At 36.5% G+C, this 20,014-nt stretch overlaps 1 protein-coding gene across 1 annotated transcript in view; it reads right to left on the bottom strand.

The window, feature by feature from the left end:
* Window positions 1-440: 440 nt before the first annotated feature.
* The window catches only part of AUH (AU RNA binding methylglutaconyl-CoA hydratase), a 105,851-nt gene continuing 86,277 nt past the window's right edge, over window positions 441-20,014 (bottom strand). Inside the window, exons 7-10 of the mRNA XM_029965462.1 lie at window positions 5,959-6,146; window positions 4,573-4,623; window positions 2,768-2,815; window positions 441-1,915 (exon numbers count right to left, since the gene is read on the bottom strand). Coding sequence (XP_029821322.1) covers window positions 1,838-1,915; window positions 2,768-2,815; window positions 4,573-4,623; window positions 5,959-6,146 — 365 coding nt within the window. The 3' untranslated portion in view covers window positions 441-1,837. The remainder of the gene's footprint in view (window positions 1,916-2,767; window positions 2,816-4,572; window positions 4,624-5,958; window positions 6,147-20,014) is intronic.

Raw genomic sequence — 20,014 nt, 5'->3', positions numbered from 1 at the left:
AGTACCTTTAAAAATTGTCTGACTGACACTCACTTTGTAATGATATTCAAACTGTTGACTTCAAAGCAGGGACTCAAACTGCTATGATATGACACTATCTCTTCCTGAGAAAAGGAATGGAGAGACCACTGCGACAGTAAAATTATTTTCTGAGATCAAAACTACGAGTTAAAGGCATGAATCTACACAGTCTTATGCCACAGTATTTAAGATTATTAGATGTTTTTAAATGGATATTCACAGAAGCTACTTAATCAGTGCTTGTTAGAAAAAGAGGCAGCTCGACAACCACACTGTATATCAAAGTTATGAAACAGAAATCCGTCAGCACAGACTTAATATTTTTTCTTTCCTATTAACATAATTATTTCCTAGTCAGTAAAAATGAAAATGACATGTTAGCATTTCAAAAACAGGAGAAAATGACCCTCTAGGCTTTATATGACTATCAAAACAAGCACCAGTACTTTATTTGCAAATTATTGTGCATGAAATGATCGACTCAGCAAGTTTACCAGTCAACAAAGTGTGAGCTCTACCAGTTATAATCAATTTACATGCAATGGTATGTCTAAATATGAATGTAAATGAGTTCTTGTCATTTCATGTTGATGAGCTGCTTTATCATCACAGATATGGACAGTGACCATAGTTAATGTTGCAGAAACAGCAAAGCAGTCACAAGTTTCATGAGCCAATGGTATCCAAACACAAATAAATTTGTTTTCATATAAAAAGACAGCCTCCGACTGCTAAGCCATGTTTATTTTCCAGTCAAGTTAACAAAAATACTTTCAACGAGGTTATTTCCAGACATTTGCTGCATATGTCATGTCCACTGCAAATACAGAGTATGAACCACAACCATTTTCTCACCTCGTAACCTACTGCATTTCTCTTTAGATATATGAAAAGAACTCTGAGGCCACCATAGAATAAAGAACGTTTCAGTATCATCCCCCTTGTATATAAATATACATTCCTAGAACCTGCAAAAGTAATATTTTGCAGATTAAGATAATTCTAGTTTCTTTAACAGTGCATTAGTCACATCCCTCCACAACCATCTTTAATACAATCATCAAAAAATTAAAATAACTGGCTCAAGTGAAATAAAGTTCCTTCACAGCTGATAGTGCTGATCAGATGACACATTGGAAGAATGCAAGACAAAGACAGGTTTAACATACAAGATGTATAATTAAAGACTGGCCTCAAAAATGTTTCATTTAATACAGTTAAATTAATATAATGGCAACAATTTAATCAAAAGGACACCATTATGTGCTGAAGTGAATTTCATTTTACTAAGGACAGTGTAAATAAGATCAACTAAGCTTAACATTTTCCAAACAATAATGCTTTTCATTTCCCTTAGCTTTATTAACAATGTACATATTCAGATAGAATACTCAAATATGATTTTTACTGATATACAGAATCATTTAAATGCATATTTGGTACAATTTCTTATTTTTGGTGTTCAGTAGTTGTCTTGCTTTGATAAAATGATACAGCATATTTATGCTTAACATCACCGATACGTTTTTGTCTATGTAAAGAATTTACAGAGCTTTGTTCAATTGTGGAATGGTATGTTTCACACACGCAAAATTTTGAAAATGCTGCATGAACCTGTGACCTTGCCAATACACAGATCAAAACCATGAGAAATTGTAATGAGCATGAGCTGACACACGTTCAGAATGTTGTAACATCTGTATGGTTTGCTGTTACTTTGGTGGCTGTGATATTCCAGGTGCAGATGCAAAGTGCACCTTAATGGTCCTCATAGAAGTACTTTTATCCCCCTGTGTTTTAAAGGCATCAGATTCTTTTATTCTCCCTTGTAGCGAGGAGGTCTCTTCTCCTTAAACGCAAGAAGACCTTCAATTCTATCTTTTGTTGGAATAGTCTGCAATGAGCAGAGTAACACTTCATTATAGACACCAAAAACAACACCAAGAAAAATATTAGCATACAAATCCTTGTTTTTCAACATACCCAGGACGACACACACAATACAACAGAAAAATTAAAAGCTGTCTAGTCAAGAGACAGGAAAGTACCAGACACTTCAAAGGCATGACATGTGGCCGTGAAGCAATTTGAGAGAAGGACTACCTTTTCTCCAAACAGATGTATGTAAGAAACTCTTTAGGGTTTGTTTTTGATGTTTCGGTGGTAGGTTTTTTGTTTTCGTGTTTGTTTGTTTGTTTTGTTCTGTTTGGTTTGGTTTTTGGGGGGGAAGGAGGCCATTAATCAGATCACCATATGTCTTAAACAAGCATCTAAAGCCGAGGTTTCTATTTCCATCATTAAAAACTTGTCTCGAAGGCCAAGAACATTCAATCTCAAACACATCATTCCCATGTTTCACAGGCAAGGAGGTTTGTCTTGATTTTCTGTTGGTTAGCACATATGCCATTAGGGGCACAGTAATGAACTGCCCTTCATGTTATTTCATGTCAAACCAAAACAAAGCAAAAGGAAGGCAGTTCTTGGACTAGATGCACGGCAATGTCTGACTGGCTTGTAGTCCCTCTCTACTTTCACCCCAACAGCCCTGGTAGGGACATGTTATTGTGCACCTCCTTCCTGAAATTCCTTACAAAATCAGAATAAGTAGCTGGAAAGTCTAAACACAATGCCAAAATGTTTGCAGAAGAAATCATAGAGCAATTCCTAGTTGAATTTCCATGTTTCATAACAGGCACCAACAAAGCCTATTTTCTGTGGGTTTTTTGGTGTAATCATATTTACATACCTGAGCATAACAAGCTTCTTCAATTGCTAAACCTGTTACTAAGTCGACCTGAGGAAAAGAATACAATGTTTTTTAAAGGAATATTTTTTACATTTATTATATATTATTTCCACATAAATACTGTGTTTCTGTATGCCACATACTATAACACCTCTGCAAAGTTCTTCTACCTTACTTTAACACAGAAATGCTACACTGACATATGGTGACAGTGGCTAGTATTTGTCTAACAGCTTCCCTATTTGGCAATACAATTAGTATGTAATACACTCAAAAAATGTATGCTCTTTGCTACAAATCATCTGGGTAGGCAACAACCATTAGCTGCCTGCACATTTGTAATAATTTCACTTACTACAGGGGAAAAGATGTAGTGCATGATTATTTAAAATCTGTTCTGAAATAAGTTATCTTCAAAATATCATATAAAAACACGACATCATGCCACAAAAAAATAGAAATTCGAGCTTAGAGGGGTTTAAAATAGGGAAAAAAAGAGGCCAATGGCCATTCTGCATCATCATCTATTTTTAATACATTTATTTTCTTTGTGAGCTGGCCTGAACAGTTGAAAAAGCTGAATTTTGCCCTCAATATTTCTCTGTCTTAAGCATCAGCTGCTGCAGAACTCACTAGTTCTCCACTTGACCACTGGAAGGACTGTGGCTACACACCACAAGCAATTTTCAAGGGGAGATAAGCTACAGGATAGGTTACCAAAGGAAGCTGTAAAATCTGTGCCATGGAAGTTTTGTAAAAATAGCTTAGATGCTCGTGTGCCTTGGTTGGTTTTAATAAGTAGATCTTTGTCTTGTGGCCTCAAGGTTGAACTAGAGATGATCACTCAGAGTCTTTCTAACCTTAATGTCCATAATTCTATAAACATCATAATTTTGACCTCTCAGTCCACTATATCTGGTAGCCAGACAATTTATCTTGTTGCACTCTGAACCCTGGGTACCACTGAAATAAATCCTGAATTCCATCATTACTTGCTATGGAAACCTAACAAACACACTCTTTGCACAACAGCATCAGAGTTTGGTTCTCACACCACAACTTACTGGTGGAACTCAATTATATTGCTGGTTGCTTTTGGGACTTTTAAGAAAAAAAAGGACCATTCTTAAATTTGTCTCCTTGGATTCCATGTTGCATACAGTGTGATACCCTTTTCCTTTTACCAGGCTGAGCTACAGGGTGTTCTGCTGCAGAGCTTAACTTTAAACATGGACAGTCCTGCTGAACTCAGCAAGAGGACCCATATGCCTTCAGTAAAACACATGTCCAGACGTGTTCAGGACTGGATTTTAAGGAGCTTTAGAGCTAGGTCAATAATGTACAAAAAGGAGTGGCGATCAGAATCAAACATGAAATCAAGCTCCAGATACAACTTTAACGCTAAGCTCTATTAAACTGTTAAAAAAAATACATGCCCTTCAGCCTGAAGGCTGAATCGAGAGCATTGACAGACTTGACAGAGTGTAACTTTGATCATTGTTTCCCACCTAGGATTTGAAATACAATTTGTTCATAGTAGTTTGTGTTTAGTTTCTAGTATTCATAATTAGCAGGGTGCACTACTCCTGAAAAGGCATGAGGTTACTAAGCTTTGTTACAGAAATCAGCATCTAGGGAGTCCGAGACATAATAAAACTGCATTTCATCCTTTGGAAAGTTTTGACCAAAGAGATTTTGAAAGACTATACAGTGAGAAACTAAAACAGTTCTAGAAAAAAATCACCACAGCAGAACTGTTGCCAACCTGATTTCTGCTCACTCTCATGGAAAGTACAGATCCTTACCTCCATTCCCTGATTGATAGCCAGTTTTGCAACTCTCATTGCTACTGGTCCCTAAAATGAAAGAAAAAGTTTATTCACATATGATCAAAACCTACAAGATGTGTAGCTGAAGAGTCTGCACCTCAGTGTTCTTATATCAGGACCTAGACTTTGGACTCTCATTAAATTTACAGTAATGGGTCAAATATCCTAGATTTCATCACTGTAGAAGACATTTGCTTCCAAACTGATAGGTTGAATACTGAGAAAAAGTAAAAGTACACTATTTTCAAAAGAACCTAATTAAAGCATTGTGTTTGGTTTATGTTTCAAAGGTGATGAATGTGCCCATATTTATCAAGCTTTGCCAATTCCCCTCAAAACAAGGCTCAGAAAGGCCATCTTAAGATACATCACTATAGGTCTTTGCAAGGTCAGTCCTATGACCCTCCTGTCAGGCAGTGGAGACACATGAACAGATGTGACAATTAATCAACATGTTAAAAATTTTATCATATTTTCATGTTTGTCTTTCTATGAGGGTGCTCAATACCCTCATATATAAGCTATAACATTTTAAATTTTCAATTAAAAATTTTAGCTGTTACACTTGTGATCCAACAAAGTGGTTTATTAATTGTTTTCTTCTTCTGCCTCCTACAGATTTGCTACCTGGGACCCTTTACTTGAAAAGCAGGTTTATCAAAATCTCCAAACTCACATTCCTACTCTGAACTAACAGCTTGCAGCCGATGGTAACAGGGAGCAATCAGCTACTACCATAAGGATCATAGTTGTGCTTCTTACTAAAACTTTTAAGTTCTAAAGCACAGGAATTCAGCAAATCCCACTACAATTCTTCTATGAAAGACTAAGATAGAATGTCACTTAGAATGAATGACAAAAAGAGCATGAATCTTTCATCAAGCATATTTACAAAGGACAGAAAGCAAATTTTCCACTATTAAATGGGCTTTGCTTTAATACTGAAATTCCATTTAGCTTTATGTTTTCAAACAGAAGTTACACTGAGATACATCCACCTTCATATGGACTTTTCTGCCTCTCTTCTGAAGTGTTCAACAGCAACAGAAAGACAATTGCTATAGTAAAAAATAAAACCCGTGCATTTTTTTTGTTTAAAACTTGAAAGCCAAAATGCACAACGAAAACACAGACCAGATCATGCTGAGATGAGGACTGATGGAAGTTTCTTCTTCACTATGAAATAATTACCAAATAACACCACTCAATACACAAAATAGAAAACTTCTGATTGCTTGCCACATGACTAAGCATGGCTTTTTAATACACAACTTCATGCCAGTTTTTTTTTTTAATACAGCTGTTTCTTTTTCTTAATATTTGGTAAAAAGTAAAAACCAAGATCAAAATAACCTGTCATACCTGAGGTAAGAATTCTTTTGCCAGAGCTAATGCTCTTTTGTATGCAGCATCCCCTGCTTCATTCTGTTCTACCACGTGGCTAATCAATCCTATTGATTTTGCTTCCTCACCATCCACAACACGTGCAGAGAAGATTAGTTCTTTTGCCAGTGACACTCCAATCGTGCGAGGTAATCTCTGTGTCCCCCCTAGAGTTTGCAAAAAAGAGAAAATGCAAGTAGTAGTTTCCCATTTATCTACACCACGAATGTAGATGCATTGTTCAGTTTAAGTATTTTCATTTTAGATTCCACAAACAATTACATGAGCATACAGGAATTAAATTAGTACGAAGTCGTTACCAAATGCCTTCCTCAGTTTTGAAACTACATCTAAGTTGAAATCAATTGTCCCGTTTCTTAGAAAGACATGTAAATAACTGAAAAGAGGTACTATTAATGGAGGTTCTGTTCTATTACAGACAAGTTACCTTACTCATATCAGGCAAAAGCTGAGTGAAAGCTACTTGCCAGTAATCAGCATATCCAAAACCTCTGGATCTTTTCAACACTGTATATTTTTATTATATCAATCACCACTTTCGAAGAACTACACTTAGAAAAGAATATGTACCTTAACAAGACTGTAGTCCATGCTTAAATTTGCACCTTAGGGGCAACATTTACATGAAAACTGAGATAAACTCATTACTAGAGAAGGTCTCAAAGAAGCCATGGTTTTGTCTCCTTACTTCCATATTATTGTTGCAATCTTAAAGCATGATTACAAAAACTAGGGAAGGACAATCAGCAGAGAAAGGCATCTAACTTTAGTTAGCTGTTCTTAGTACATTCAAAAATTCTCTGGCATATCAACATTTTCAGAAGGTCAATAAGCAGTAACCACATTAACCAGACATGAAGACTTCTTAGCTGGACTAACAATTAACTTTTGAGAACTAACAAACAATGAGAATGTGGGATTAATCATTATCAAAATGGAAGATGTAGATTCAAAATCACAGAAGCAGATGTTTATATGAATTAAACCAGTGGAAATGGCCTTTATCCAGAAGAAAGCATTTTTAAAACACACAAAGTCTACCATTTTGACATGGATCTGAAAGACATACTCAATTTATTCAAACAGTCTGTAAGTAAAAATTTCTTTCCAAATAGCTATTTCTGCAAGAGCATGCTAATATATTCAAATGTAAATATATGTATATATGCAAGAGGAGTATTTATAGGAGTTGTTCAAAGGGAGGTGGTACAACACTGAATAAATGTGTGTTCAAGCAGTAAAATATATTAATTTCCACTAGATAATGGTGGACTAAGTATTTTAATGAAGCCATTCAATAGAATCATCTTACTGATATTTCCTGAAAATACTTTAAATACATATCTGAGATAAATAAACCGACTGGGAAAAACAAAAACATTTTTGTGATTCAATGATTCAGCTTCCAACTATTGTTTTTCTGTGAACCACAAGCTGCAGTACTACTGTATTCCTTTCCACAAAAACAGACCTGCCTTTGAACATATTATATCACAAAAAATTGCAGAAGGTTTGGAGGATTTCTGCCTTGTACCTTTCTAGAATATTACAAGATCATTATCTATAGCAAAAAAACTGAGATGTATTTTCCAGGTAGAAACTGGAGGAATTAAAAAAAAAATGCTTGTACTCATAACAATTAAAATAAAATTTGTAGTACAAAACTATTAGTAAATACAAAAAAATGTGATACTCTCAATGTCCTACAACACCTGAGAGGATTATAGCAAGACTGTCCTAATGGTCAAGGGCAACAGGCAATGGCAAGAGAAATTCCTGTTCCATAAATTCTGCTAATTCTGCTGGTTCTCTAGAGCTAAGCTAGTGATAGTGCTAGAAGTAAGATTTTGCTAACAGCACAATTTACAGAAAGCCTCTACTCTAGGGACATTTTTCTGAAGGGGGCAGGGGATGCACACCAAAGCAACCCCCTGCCAAGAACACCAAAAAAAAAAAAGCTATGAACTCTTAAGCACAAGCCTTCCCATTAGCCTTGGCTGCCTCACTGCTGGGATTCATGGAGAATGACTAAAGCTGTATCTATCAAATTTACAACAGACCTACTTGCCATAAAAATGTGAGCTGTGCTTTCAAGAAACTCGCTACTTCTGATACTGAGCTGTACCACCATCATCACAAACATTTACTGGTTTTTTTACTTAACTACTGAAGATGTCTTTTAATTTCTCACCCAAATATGCTGTCACACTCTAATCAATATCTATTCTCACACACATTTTAAGCATATATCTGAACATGGCAAATGTCTATCCTTATTCTCCTTAAGAATACTTTAGTCAAAAATTATTCCTTTCACCACAGCCACGGGATGTAGAAAAGCATCCGGTTTGGCTTTTGATTAAAGAAAACTATTTGTCCGAATCATAAGACCTGAAATCATATGAGGCTGAATTTACTGACTCTGCACCTTCTGCTTCTTCCTTGTGTGCTATGCTCAGTATTTCTTCTACTTAATCATCTCCCCCTTCCTTTACTGTTTTATCTCTTCTATTACTGCTTTACCAGGAAATGCTGAAAACAAAATTTCATTGAGCAACAATATTTCATAACTTTGACCAAACAATGGATATGTTTAAGCATGAAATAGTGTTTATAGATGAAAAAACTGTTCTTGCCAGTATCTTACACAATAATGATTAAAGAGCAAAAAAAGAAGACTCGTTTGGCTGCCTCCTACACTGCAAAGCCATTAAGCAGAGGAGCATATTCTTTGATTAATATTCACAGAACAGAAGCCAACAGTTCACTGCATCTATCACATATATTCAGTAGCAGGGGTAAGATATATGTACACACAAGAGCAGCAAGAGCAAATTAATCAAATGCAAACAACACACTAAAATACACCCAACCCAGCAAAGTTGCATCCATTTATGAAGAAAAGACAGAAAGTACACCACAGACAAATGTTCTGTTTTGGTGATACACAAAGAACATATAATGCCTGCCAACTACAATCAGAGTTAGAGGAAGTAACACCCAGTCTTCAAAGACATTACTTAACCAAGGCATTTCATCTAAATGTAGAGCAGAATTGGATGGGAGAAGAGTTGTTTCATCTTCACAAATTTATTGACATGTCATTTCAAGGACTAGTGATCTGGTATTACTCACTGTGTTGATGAAAGTATTTAACATACAGTTGCAATGTAAATGTGTTCTTACCTGAAATGGTGTATAGTCAATGTTGTAATATTGTAAACACAGTTTTAGATGACACTTGTTCATGTGAAAAGTCAGTAAATCAAAGACTGCTAAGTTCTGGTACAAAAATTGTTAAACAGCATTTTTTTATTTAACAAATAGTTGATTTTGTATGAATATTATTTACTGTCAGCAATTCATCAATTACAAAATATGTACACAACTGGTTTGGATTAAGGGAGTTACGTGATAAATGCTCAAGAGTATATCCAGAAAGATGAAGCAACTAGCTTACTGGAAATAGATTCATCATTCTGGCACAGAGTATCTACAGTCAGTAGTTTCTCATAGCTGAGGGCTCTGTCAAAACATATTGGAAAAAATAGTGTTCTGACAAAAAATCCAAACTCTAATTCAGTAATAATCCTGTTTATTAAGTAAAAACCAGTCTTTCCTATCCTATCCTATCCTATATCCTATCCTATCCTATCCTATCCTATCCTATCCTATCCATCTCAAGCTTTGTTTCATTCACATCAGATTGACTTCACTGACAGGGATAAAATTATTATTTTAATATAAGACTTTTTAGTCATGTTAAGTCATATTTTAAAAGTCTCTGTAACAAACATATCCTCCACTTTTAAAGTACCTGCCATCTGTTGCTAAGTTAAGCAATTTTCAAAATATTAAACATGCTAAAAGTCTAAACACTCTACCTAGATATTATTTAACACCAAGTTTCCAACAGATTATTTTTCAAGGTCAGGCCTTGATCCTGCAATGTTGTACATGTTTTAGCTAGCTTAAATCCAAGCATAAATCTTTGTGGGCTTAGACATTTTGTCTCAGAAGAAAACATGAAGAGCCTTTCACTGGCACAAACCAGACAACTGGCTAACAACCAAAACCAGCTTAGACCAGGAAAGACACCAACAGATGCAAAAAGATGAGAGAGTGAAAACGTAATGGAGAAGAAAAGAAACAAAATATTATCTCTGCAAGGGGAAAAAAAAAAACCACTGAGCTGACAAAGAGCAGGTGGTAGGTGAGACCACTCTTATGTCTGGCCATATAAGTCCTTGTTTGGAAGTAGGCTGGAAATCTGAGGAAAGCCTGAGACAGCGGCCGGAGGCTGACTCAGAGGTTGCCCCAGGGTCTGTAATGACTGAGAAAAGTTGTTTGAGCCAGATTTCATAGTAGGTTGCCCAAAGAGCTCATGGAAGTCTGGCCTGTCAGCCAAGGCGAAGAAAGCCCCTCAGCCACATCAGAGACATATCCTCCCTACCTAAGGTCCAAGAGGCAGGATGGCTTGCTACCTATGCCAGCCTGGCTCTGGAAAACCCCATCTCCAAAATGGTCCACTTAATCTGCAAGTCAGCCTTTAACTTTCACACACCACTTTTGTTTATCTGTGTCTATGGATAGTTTTATTTAAAAACCTATCTGAAAAACACCAGAAATAAACCACACCACCACACACGGGTGGCTTGCAGGTGGCAGCTTGAATAAGAAGAATGTAGTACTTGGCTAAAAGATGTACAAATGCTTAAGATGCATGAGAGGAAGTGTAAAACACTTTAAGAATTCGCTAGCAGATAAACAATCACAGTTTTTGTACTGAAGGATGAAATGGGCATGTAATTTAGAAAAAAAACTAACTTATTTTCAAAATACGTAATTGTTTTGTAGATTGAGAAAGTAGAAGATGGTTTCCTAGCAGATGGCTGCGTGTGTGAAATGAATAGAACCAAAAAAATGCATCTGGAACCTGAACTTTGTAAAACGGACTCCACTTCAAAAGGGATTCTGCACCTGGAGCAAGGAGCTCGCTCCACATTTCCCTCACAAGCATGGTACAAACAACTCCACTGTCAGACCAAACACCATTTGAGAAGCACGGATCTGCATTACCACCCACAGACTCCCAGGGCTCGAAGGATTGCTAATACACACTGATAATCTGCCTTATTTGGTTTTAAATGGAAATCATTCGAGGGGGAAGAAGAGAAATGCCTAAGACTGCTAATCTACTTATTAATTTTTACATTAGTGTAAACAAATGCAACGAGCTTGAGCACGCACAGGTATTCAGTAGACCACAGGCTTTCCTATTACTACAGATAGGAACTTGGTATTTCATTTGAGAATGCAGTGATGGGAAGCCACCTTAAACGAAATTCAGAAGCACATCCACATTAAAATGTAAGTCTTCTTGCTGCAGATAGAAATTAATGGCCCATGAGAGGGCATTTTCCAATTTCAAAATTACACCCACACATTAATGAAGCCATTACTCAGCTGTAACAACAGGTAGGAGGTTTAGACCAGTGCTGCTGTGTAGGATCATACTTTACAAATCACGTGGGATTTATGCAAAATATTAGGTAAGAAGTTTTATTTGACTTGTATTTTAAATAAATAATGTTATAGTACATGTTCTTGCACTTTTGATTGACTATTAGAGCTAAAACTCATTTAATGTGAAAAATCAAGACAAAAAAACCCCCAGACATGAGAAAAACTATTATCATTACCTAGAGCAAGTGAAAGAGAAAATTAATTACCATGGTAGTATCCTATTTTTACTTACATTTTTAATGAGATCACAGTCTGAAATTGGGACAATTACTATAGTTTTTAATGGACAGAATTTAAATGAAGAAACAACAAGCAAAGCAAAAACCAGACTATTAAATCTGAAGTCTTCACTGCTTATAAGCAAGTGACTTGAATGTTTTCCTCACTTCAGTGCTCTCCTTATAGAAATCTACCATTTTATTCTTCCACACAGCAAAGAAATGTGCTAAAGCCCCCAAACCAATTCCTACTCCTAACCCTATTCTTTCTCCCATTGTGACTACTATCAAATTAATCTGCTTTCATCTCTTCCAGAGTAATGGGTTTTTAAGAATTTATGCTTGAAATTATTCATCCCTGAAATTCTCTGACTTGAGCAGCGCCAAAGAAAGGAGAACTGGTGGCTAATACAATGGGATCCCAGGGAAAACAGCAAAGCCAATGAGGCAGTGGGAGGACACAATCCCGCCTGGTTCAACTGCCAGATCCCAGGCAGGCAGAGCACTCTCCCTACTGATAAATAAATGTATTTAAAACGAACATGTACACATGAAGCACGCTTTCCGTTCCTGAGCAGAATGTCCTCCCTGATGAGGCAGCCATACACTACTGCCACACTGCACCTAGCCTAGCATTTAGGTTGTAACATAATGTCTAAAACAATTCTTGGCGGGCTTTGAAAAATACAAACTCTACCAAAAAACTGGCCAAATCATTCAAAGCTGGCATGCATTAATATAGCAACCTGCAATGAAGAAAGTAAACTCCTCTGTAAATCATTTGAGATAGCAAGTTTGATGCTCAGAAACACTCCTAACTTTTTTTTTTTTTTTGCCTGATCTGTCAGATTATCTAGGAGTGCCAGAAGGGCATTCTCTTCTTCTTACTTCCCAGACTGACCCTTCTATTTGTTATTTTACAGTAACAGTTGACATGGGAAGAAATAATCACTGTTGCTATTAAAAATTCTCTATGTCACATGAATAATTGAAATGTAATTTTTATTTGTGCATGTTAAATTTGTATTCTGAATGTTATATTATTTGCTATTCCTTGCAAGTATACCTATATGCAAGAATCATTAAAACCTACGTTAGAAATTAACAATTAAAATAATTCAGCACAAGTGTAAATATAAATATGCATTCAGCCTATGTTATAGGATATCCTCCATGTGCTAATTTTGATCACTTGGATATTTTCACATCTAGCTTGAAACAATGGAAGATTTATTTTTTACAGAGGTACAAACAGCCTTAGTGACTTCAGTTTAAGGTTTTCATGCTCAATAACTCTCAGCTGGCTATCAAAAAATTAAAATCAGTGAACTGCCACCTAAAAAATTGCAGTTTAAGTGATCTGAACACACCAGGTTAGAAGCCTAAGACATGGACAAGCTCCTCTTCAAAACCAGGATCATCCTTTACATACTCTATAGAAAACTTCTTTATTCACTATATAAATATGATTCAGTCCTTACTCAGCTATACTGAGAGCAGTAGATAGCCCACAAACTATACAAAAGATCAGGTATTCAAAGATTGAAAGGCTACAAACTCAAGATAAACAAAAGCAATTGGAAGAAGATCCAAATGGTTTATTTGCTCATGTCCTTATCAGGGGATCACATCTCTTTACTGCTTTTGACTGAACCTTTGTTCTATTTATTGCTGTTCAGGATAAGCTGAGAGAGGGTGGGTAGGACTAACACTATTAAAGGGCCAGACAAGAAATGGTATATTTAAAATCACTCTTCTCTCTTGATTGGTAAATACTATTTGATTCACATGGTTAACATTTTGAGAATCAGAGTTTCTTAAGACTTTACAGCCCAAATTAATAAAAAATGTTAAATTTAGTATGTGTATTATTTTGTAAAGATAGACAACAACTTTAAACGTAGATGGGATAGACTTTCTACTAGGATAGTTGATACAATGGTTTGGTTTGGAAGGGACCTGAAAGATCACCTCATTCCAATCCCCTCGCCATGGGCAGGGACACCTACCACTATCCCAGGTTGCTCAGAGCCCCATCCAACCTGGCCTTGAACACCTCCAGGGATGGGGCATCCATAACTTTTCTAGGCAACCTGTGCCAGTGCCTCTCCATGCTCATAGTAAAGAATTTCTTTCTAATACCACCTAATCTAAACTCACCCTCTTTCAGCTTAAAGACATTAAAGTAATTTCAGCTTAAGGTCAGTTCCTGTGCAACAGCAGACCTACCCCAATAAGCACAAACTGCTATTTTAACACTTTATTGTCTGGGATTACTCAGATGTTTTTCTTTAACAGAAAACTACAGATCTTCCATCACCTTCTAGACATTTTTTTAATTCTTAAAAGAAAACCAACAAAACCCCAGAAGTCAATAAGTGACAGGAAATCAACAAAGAAAGAGATTAAATAATCAATTATTCCCAAAGCTGTAGCTGTCAGACTGTTACAACACTAAGGAAATTAATTACATTGAGAAAACACCTTTTATGTTCCTCTTGCCTTCTGCTGTGACATAGCAATACAGAACAGAACTGTTTTTCACTGGTTTTATCATGCAATCTGAAATGGCTGCATGCAGCAGCAAGACTTTCCCCATGGATGGAGAAACTAGTGCTAGTTATATTCCTCTGTCACCTAATCAGGCACATGTGAGTTGGATTTCATGGACCTTTGCAGTTTTAAGGATCAAAGATACTAATTTTATTTTCCTTACACCCTACATCCAAATTCCAGGAAGGGAGACATTAGGGGCTATACAGGCATGAGGTAGTGAAGACACAAACCGATGTCAACTGCAACACCTAGGACAGCTGCCCTGCATCTGTGGGGCCCTGCACTGCAGTTATTAAAAGAACTATAAATATGTTTTAGTCAACATAAGTAATTAAAAATAGTTTATAGCAAACACTAAGGTTCAACAAGATAGGGAACATCACTCATTTCACACTAGCTGATCTCATCCTGCTCTTCAGGCAGGACCATTCTGATGTGAGCAGAGCCCGCTGCTGAACCCTTTGTGCTTCTAGGTTTGGCTGCTGCTCCTAGTTTCTAGATCTCTCAAGGAACTCTACATGAAGATCCTATGACCCTTATCTGGCAGCAATCCATCTGCTTGACCACAGAGTCAAGTGCTAGAGCTCTCCCAAATCCTCATCAGGTTAGGAACATTTTACTGAAGCCTTGAGGCGTCAAAAGCTCTATTTCTGCCTAAGTCCTTCAGAGAACACATGGTATATGAGCAAGAAACTAAAAAAAAAAAATAATTTCTTTAATAAAGAACAGTTTACCCTTGAAATCTGAAGAGAATCACAGAACCTTTAGGAAAAAATGCTGAATGAAACACCTTGTAGACTCCATTTGCTTGCAAGGCCAGAAATTTGACAAGCAAGCATAACCCCGTATCACCTTCTTGGCCTCAGTCTCTTTTCTCTTTCTTTCTCAGAAAAAATGTTATTTTTTAAAAGACTTCCTACCTCTCTTTCATTTTAAGCACAAGATGTGTTTCACCCTAAGTACTGTTAGCCTTCTTCCCTGGTCAGACTCAGATGTAACATTTATTCTTCTTGGAAGCTGACCATTGAAACGGCTCAGAAATGGAAAGCACCTATCGCACCTCCATGTTTAATACTAGTCAAACAGGGTTGCATCTTACTGTGCAAATACAATTTACGGTCACACAGCAAGCTGTAAGTGTTCTGTGCAGGTATCTGATAGAATACCAAAAGCAGGATAAGCCTGCAATGTGTTGTAAGCACGACCCTTACGCTTTTTTATGTTACAAATCACAAATATGATTTGAGAAAGTCTACTTTGCTATCTCAGTCTCTCTTATCCGGTTCCTTGTTCGTACATCTCTATTTCCTTGGGGTATTTTAGGATTCTGAAAAAACGTTCCTGGTGAAGCAAAAGAAAAAAAATCAATTTTAATCTGAAACAAAACATTTTGGTTTCACAACTTGATTGGTAATTTAGTTCAGCCATTGAACTGAGCCTTCCAATTTTTAACAGTGCTATCTAAACCCAGAAGTTTTTATTAAGGAAAATTTATCCTTCTTTTCTAGCCCGCTGCTTTTACACGAGCCACATACTATTTCACAGCAGTGAGAATTCGTGGGAAGGAAACACTCGGTTGTTTGAACTGACGAAAATAAAACACTATCAATAAAAATAAGACCATTAACATGATGGTGATCTCACATGGCACTCATGCTGTGCGTGTGGAGTACCCTTGAGCAGAAGCAATTTTAGTTGTTTTGCACTGATAATCTCCCAGTCCTGGTAATATGAACATCCTCTCCTTAGTGGTTCATAATGGAACAGAGGGGCAGGTGTGCAGCTGTGAGCTCAGGCTGGTAGGTTTGAATCCCACAGACAACCTCACCCTCCTTGTTTGACCACACACAGCCATGGGCCCCCACAATACTCTGCTTTAGCTCCCTAAATATGAGAGCAATGGTAGTTTCTTGCAAACACGGTGGAGGGGAAAGAAACAACTACTTCCCCCTCAAAAAACAAGAATAATTTTCTGCAGGTATAAATTACATATAGCTGATAATCAAGGCACACATAAAAGGGTATAGGTATCCCACACCAGGGATAAAGACCTTTTTCAAAGAAAAAACACTGGGAAACTGAGAGTAGAGCGAGTAAGCCTGCAGTTGCAGAGTGCAGGAAAAGATGACTGTAATTGGAAGCAGAGTTTTCAGTGACTTTGTACAGAGCTCCTATGTGTCTTCTTTTTGTGCAAGATCATCACTATATTTCCTAGAAACTGGGCAAATGAGGGTTTCCTTTAGCTTAGTTCTTCTCTAGAATCCTCTAGAAAAAAAAAATTCTTTGGCCAATAAATACGTTTTATCATCCTGCGTAATCAAGAAAGCCAAGAAGCTACGAGGACCTCAAAGGGCTCAAGCTAAAAGGAGAATTGCACTCCATTCATAATGAAATAACAAACAATCATTCCTTCTGGAAGGTATTCTTGATATTAGCATACTGAACTAAAAGGTCAAAATTAAACTAACTTCCTTCATCCTTTTATATTTTGGATAAATCAAATTTCAGAGTAGTCATTCCTATTTCTTGATGACCAGATCCAAAATAATGGTAAAAACATCCATCAGGGTAGGCTTCTGAGAGAGTGAATTCTTAAAGCACTCAATCTGTGTCAAGTACATGGCACTCTGTGTTCCAATTTTCTTCACAATATCACAAAACTTCTGAAGTAAGAATTAGCTTAGAATTAGTGAAGAGAAAATTTAGATTAATCCAGTCATCTGATTAACACTGGTTTCTCAGATGTCAATTTCATATTAAAATATAAAGTACATTAATATAGAGTTGTTAGCATGAAGTTCCAAAGGATTAATAGCTTTGGGGGCCATTTTCCTACAAACTTGTTTTCTGTTGTGTCTGAGAACCAGGAGAAAAGAAAGTCATTCTTGGTCATAAACTGAAAATACATGAAGAAAAATGGAGGTAAAGAAGGAAGGACAAGAATCTACCATTTCTGAAATTCAGAGATTTGTAACAGTTGGCTTAAATAAGTCTCCAGAGCCAGAGAAGTTCTGTGAAATAATTAAGGAAACAGTACTCCATAAATCATTTTGTCCAACTTGTTTTGTGGTGAACTAACTTGTGCAGCTGTTCTTCTGAGGCAGACTACACAATTGCCATTTCATTTGTTGAATTTTCTGGAAGCTGAAGAAAAATGCCAGACATACAGTGAATTCATTACGAGTTTGGAAGCTATTTCTCTTTCTCACATAATACAGTCATAAGTGAATATGAAATGGAAATAATTAAACTCTGTACTATTATTAAGCAATGACAGATCTCCAAATAGGTAAATTATTCAATTAAAAATGGAGTTACACTATTCATACAGATATGAAGGATGTATTTTTCACTTGCTTCAAATTTAACATTGACCATAAGTAGAATGGACTTTGTGTTTTGTCCTACCTTGGCCTGATACATTGATGCTACTTACTTCATGGCCCTGAACCCTGTGGCAACTGAAAATGTGGCCACAGTAAACTAGAAAGCTGTGCTATCTATCTATCTATCTATCTATCTATCTATCTATCTATCTATCTATCTATCTATCTATCTATCTATCCATCTATCCAAGAAACTACAGATGTTTCATTCATCCTTTACACTATCTTTACTGAGAGTTCAGGACCTGGCTTAGCTGTGTTTTCCAAGAAACCCTCCAGTGTTCTGTAGTGCCATGATGGCAACCATACAATATAATCACAATATTTTTTAGTAATTGCCTTTTATACATTACAGTATAAATGAAGCATGACTATTTTACATGAGTATCTTAAATTCACTTACTGAACATCTGTAAGAAATAAGCCTGATTACCTTTTAAGCTTAATCACTTGGTTTTGCTTATTCATTTTAGCACAAACAAAAGATTACCATTTTTGATCTGTTCCTCAAAACAGATTAATTGTATTAATTTATTTAATTTATTAAGTAATTTATTATTTCGAAGAACCAAAAGTCAAGCCTATTGTTTTTTATCTCCTATGCCTCAAAATTCTTGTGTAATAATACTTCTTCAAACACTGAAAGTGCCCACTTGTAATATTCATAAAGTAGTAGTTGGGAGGGTTGCTGCTTTAATTGACTTATTGACAGAAAAAATGCAAAAAACCTTGTAGTATGCAATAACAAAAAATTTTCTTCTACCCATTTCCTTCCCCCTTAGTAACAGTTTATATTCTTACAGCTTCCCAAGTGCAAAGACATGGATTTCTTTTGATCAAATGTTAACATTTTCAAATTCAAACCAACTGCTCTAGCGGTATGAAATAGGTTTAATATTTTCAATTTGCTCCGACACATTACATGCATATCTGAGAACAAGGGAAGTGAGATGCTTCAGAAAATTTTGTTTTGCAACCTCTGTGGTCATTACTAATCCAAGTCTGGTAGCCACAGTGCAACAGGCTAAATTGGTTTTTCTAACAGCACAGGCGTGGAACCCAAGATGAGATGTTACAGCAGATGCAGAAGTTTCTAAATTTACAAATCTGATTACACCTGTTACAAACTGCACAGCAAAGTATCTCAGTGTATCACAACTAGACCAATGTGATTTTTATTTAGAAAAGGAAAAAGTAGAGATTAATATTTTCTTTGACCGCCCAACATTTTCTCTAAAAATCAAGAACAATTAGGAGATGAAGGAAGCTGTTGTTTGCTGGATTTTCACTTTGTTGATAAAACAAAGCTATTTATATGCCTTCACTCCAATGAAATTTTGGAATAAACAAAACCTTTTAACATCACCACAGCACAGGTTTCTCATACATACTACTGAAATTTATTTTCATAACATTCCTGTAAGATGAAGTATTATCACCTGCATGTACTTTTATATGGAGAAAAGAATAACTGTGCCCCCAGAACAAGGCTGAAAAATGTGAAGGAAACAGGGAATGATGTTCATTTTACATAATGGGGAAACAAGATATACAAAATATTGTGTACTATCTCATCAAAGAACCATCTCTTCTACGAAGGAGAGGGTCAGTGAAAAAAAATGTGATGATGTAATTTGTCATGTTTCATAATCTATATGTACAAAGGAGATAATTTCGGTCAAGGAGCATTACAGTGACAGTCAAACTTGCTACAGTTTTCCTGATGATCATTAGAAAATGTGAATTCATCATTAAGTGTAGTATTCAGTATAAACACACCTGTTTGCACTGAGTGGAACACAGGTGGGTTTCCTGTGAAAGCAGCTCTGTTTCCTGCTGGCTAATATGCATAACTCCTTAAAGTTCACGAGACTCTTCACTCTCAGGAAGCTTAGCCATGAGGAGTGTCCAGTCCCAAGACTGAAGGATTGGCAATCTTACAGCTCTGCAGTGGACTGACCACGAAAATATGCTAGGGTTTAAGAGTAAAGAAGCATTAGGCTACCTGGACAGTTGGCTAACAGATACCAAGCTCCGGCCAAAGTGAATGCCCAAGGCCACCAGCCAGAGGAAAAAGCTGGAGAAGAAGCCTTCAGTGTTCTCCCAGCTGAGGCCTCAGGATCAATGGCTGCTAGATCAGCAGCTCCAAGGCCCCATTTAAGATGATTCTTACGGTTCAGATGTGGAGTGGGAAACCTGTGTAGGAGGCAGGAAGGCTGCATAAACAGCTAGCCAAGAGTCTAGAAACCCACAGACTTCATACAATTAATTTTTTTCCATTTTTCTTCACTTGCTACTTAGTAATTCCTGCCCTGGCTTTACGTGTCA

Source organism: Manacus vitellinus, unplaced genomic scaffold (genome assembly GCF_001715985.3).
Source record: "Manacus vitellinus isolate BGI_N305 unplaced genomic scaffold, ASM171598v3 scaffold_9_pilon, whole genome shotgun sequence".
NCBI lineage: Eukaryota > Metazoa > Chordata > Aves > Passeriformes > Pipridae > Manacus > Manacus vitellinus.
Note: the sequence above shows the minus strand (reverse complement) of the source record. Positions and strands in the feature narration are given on the sequence as shown.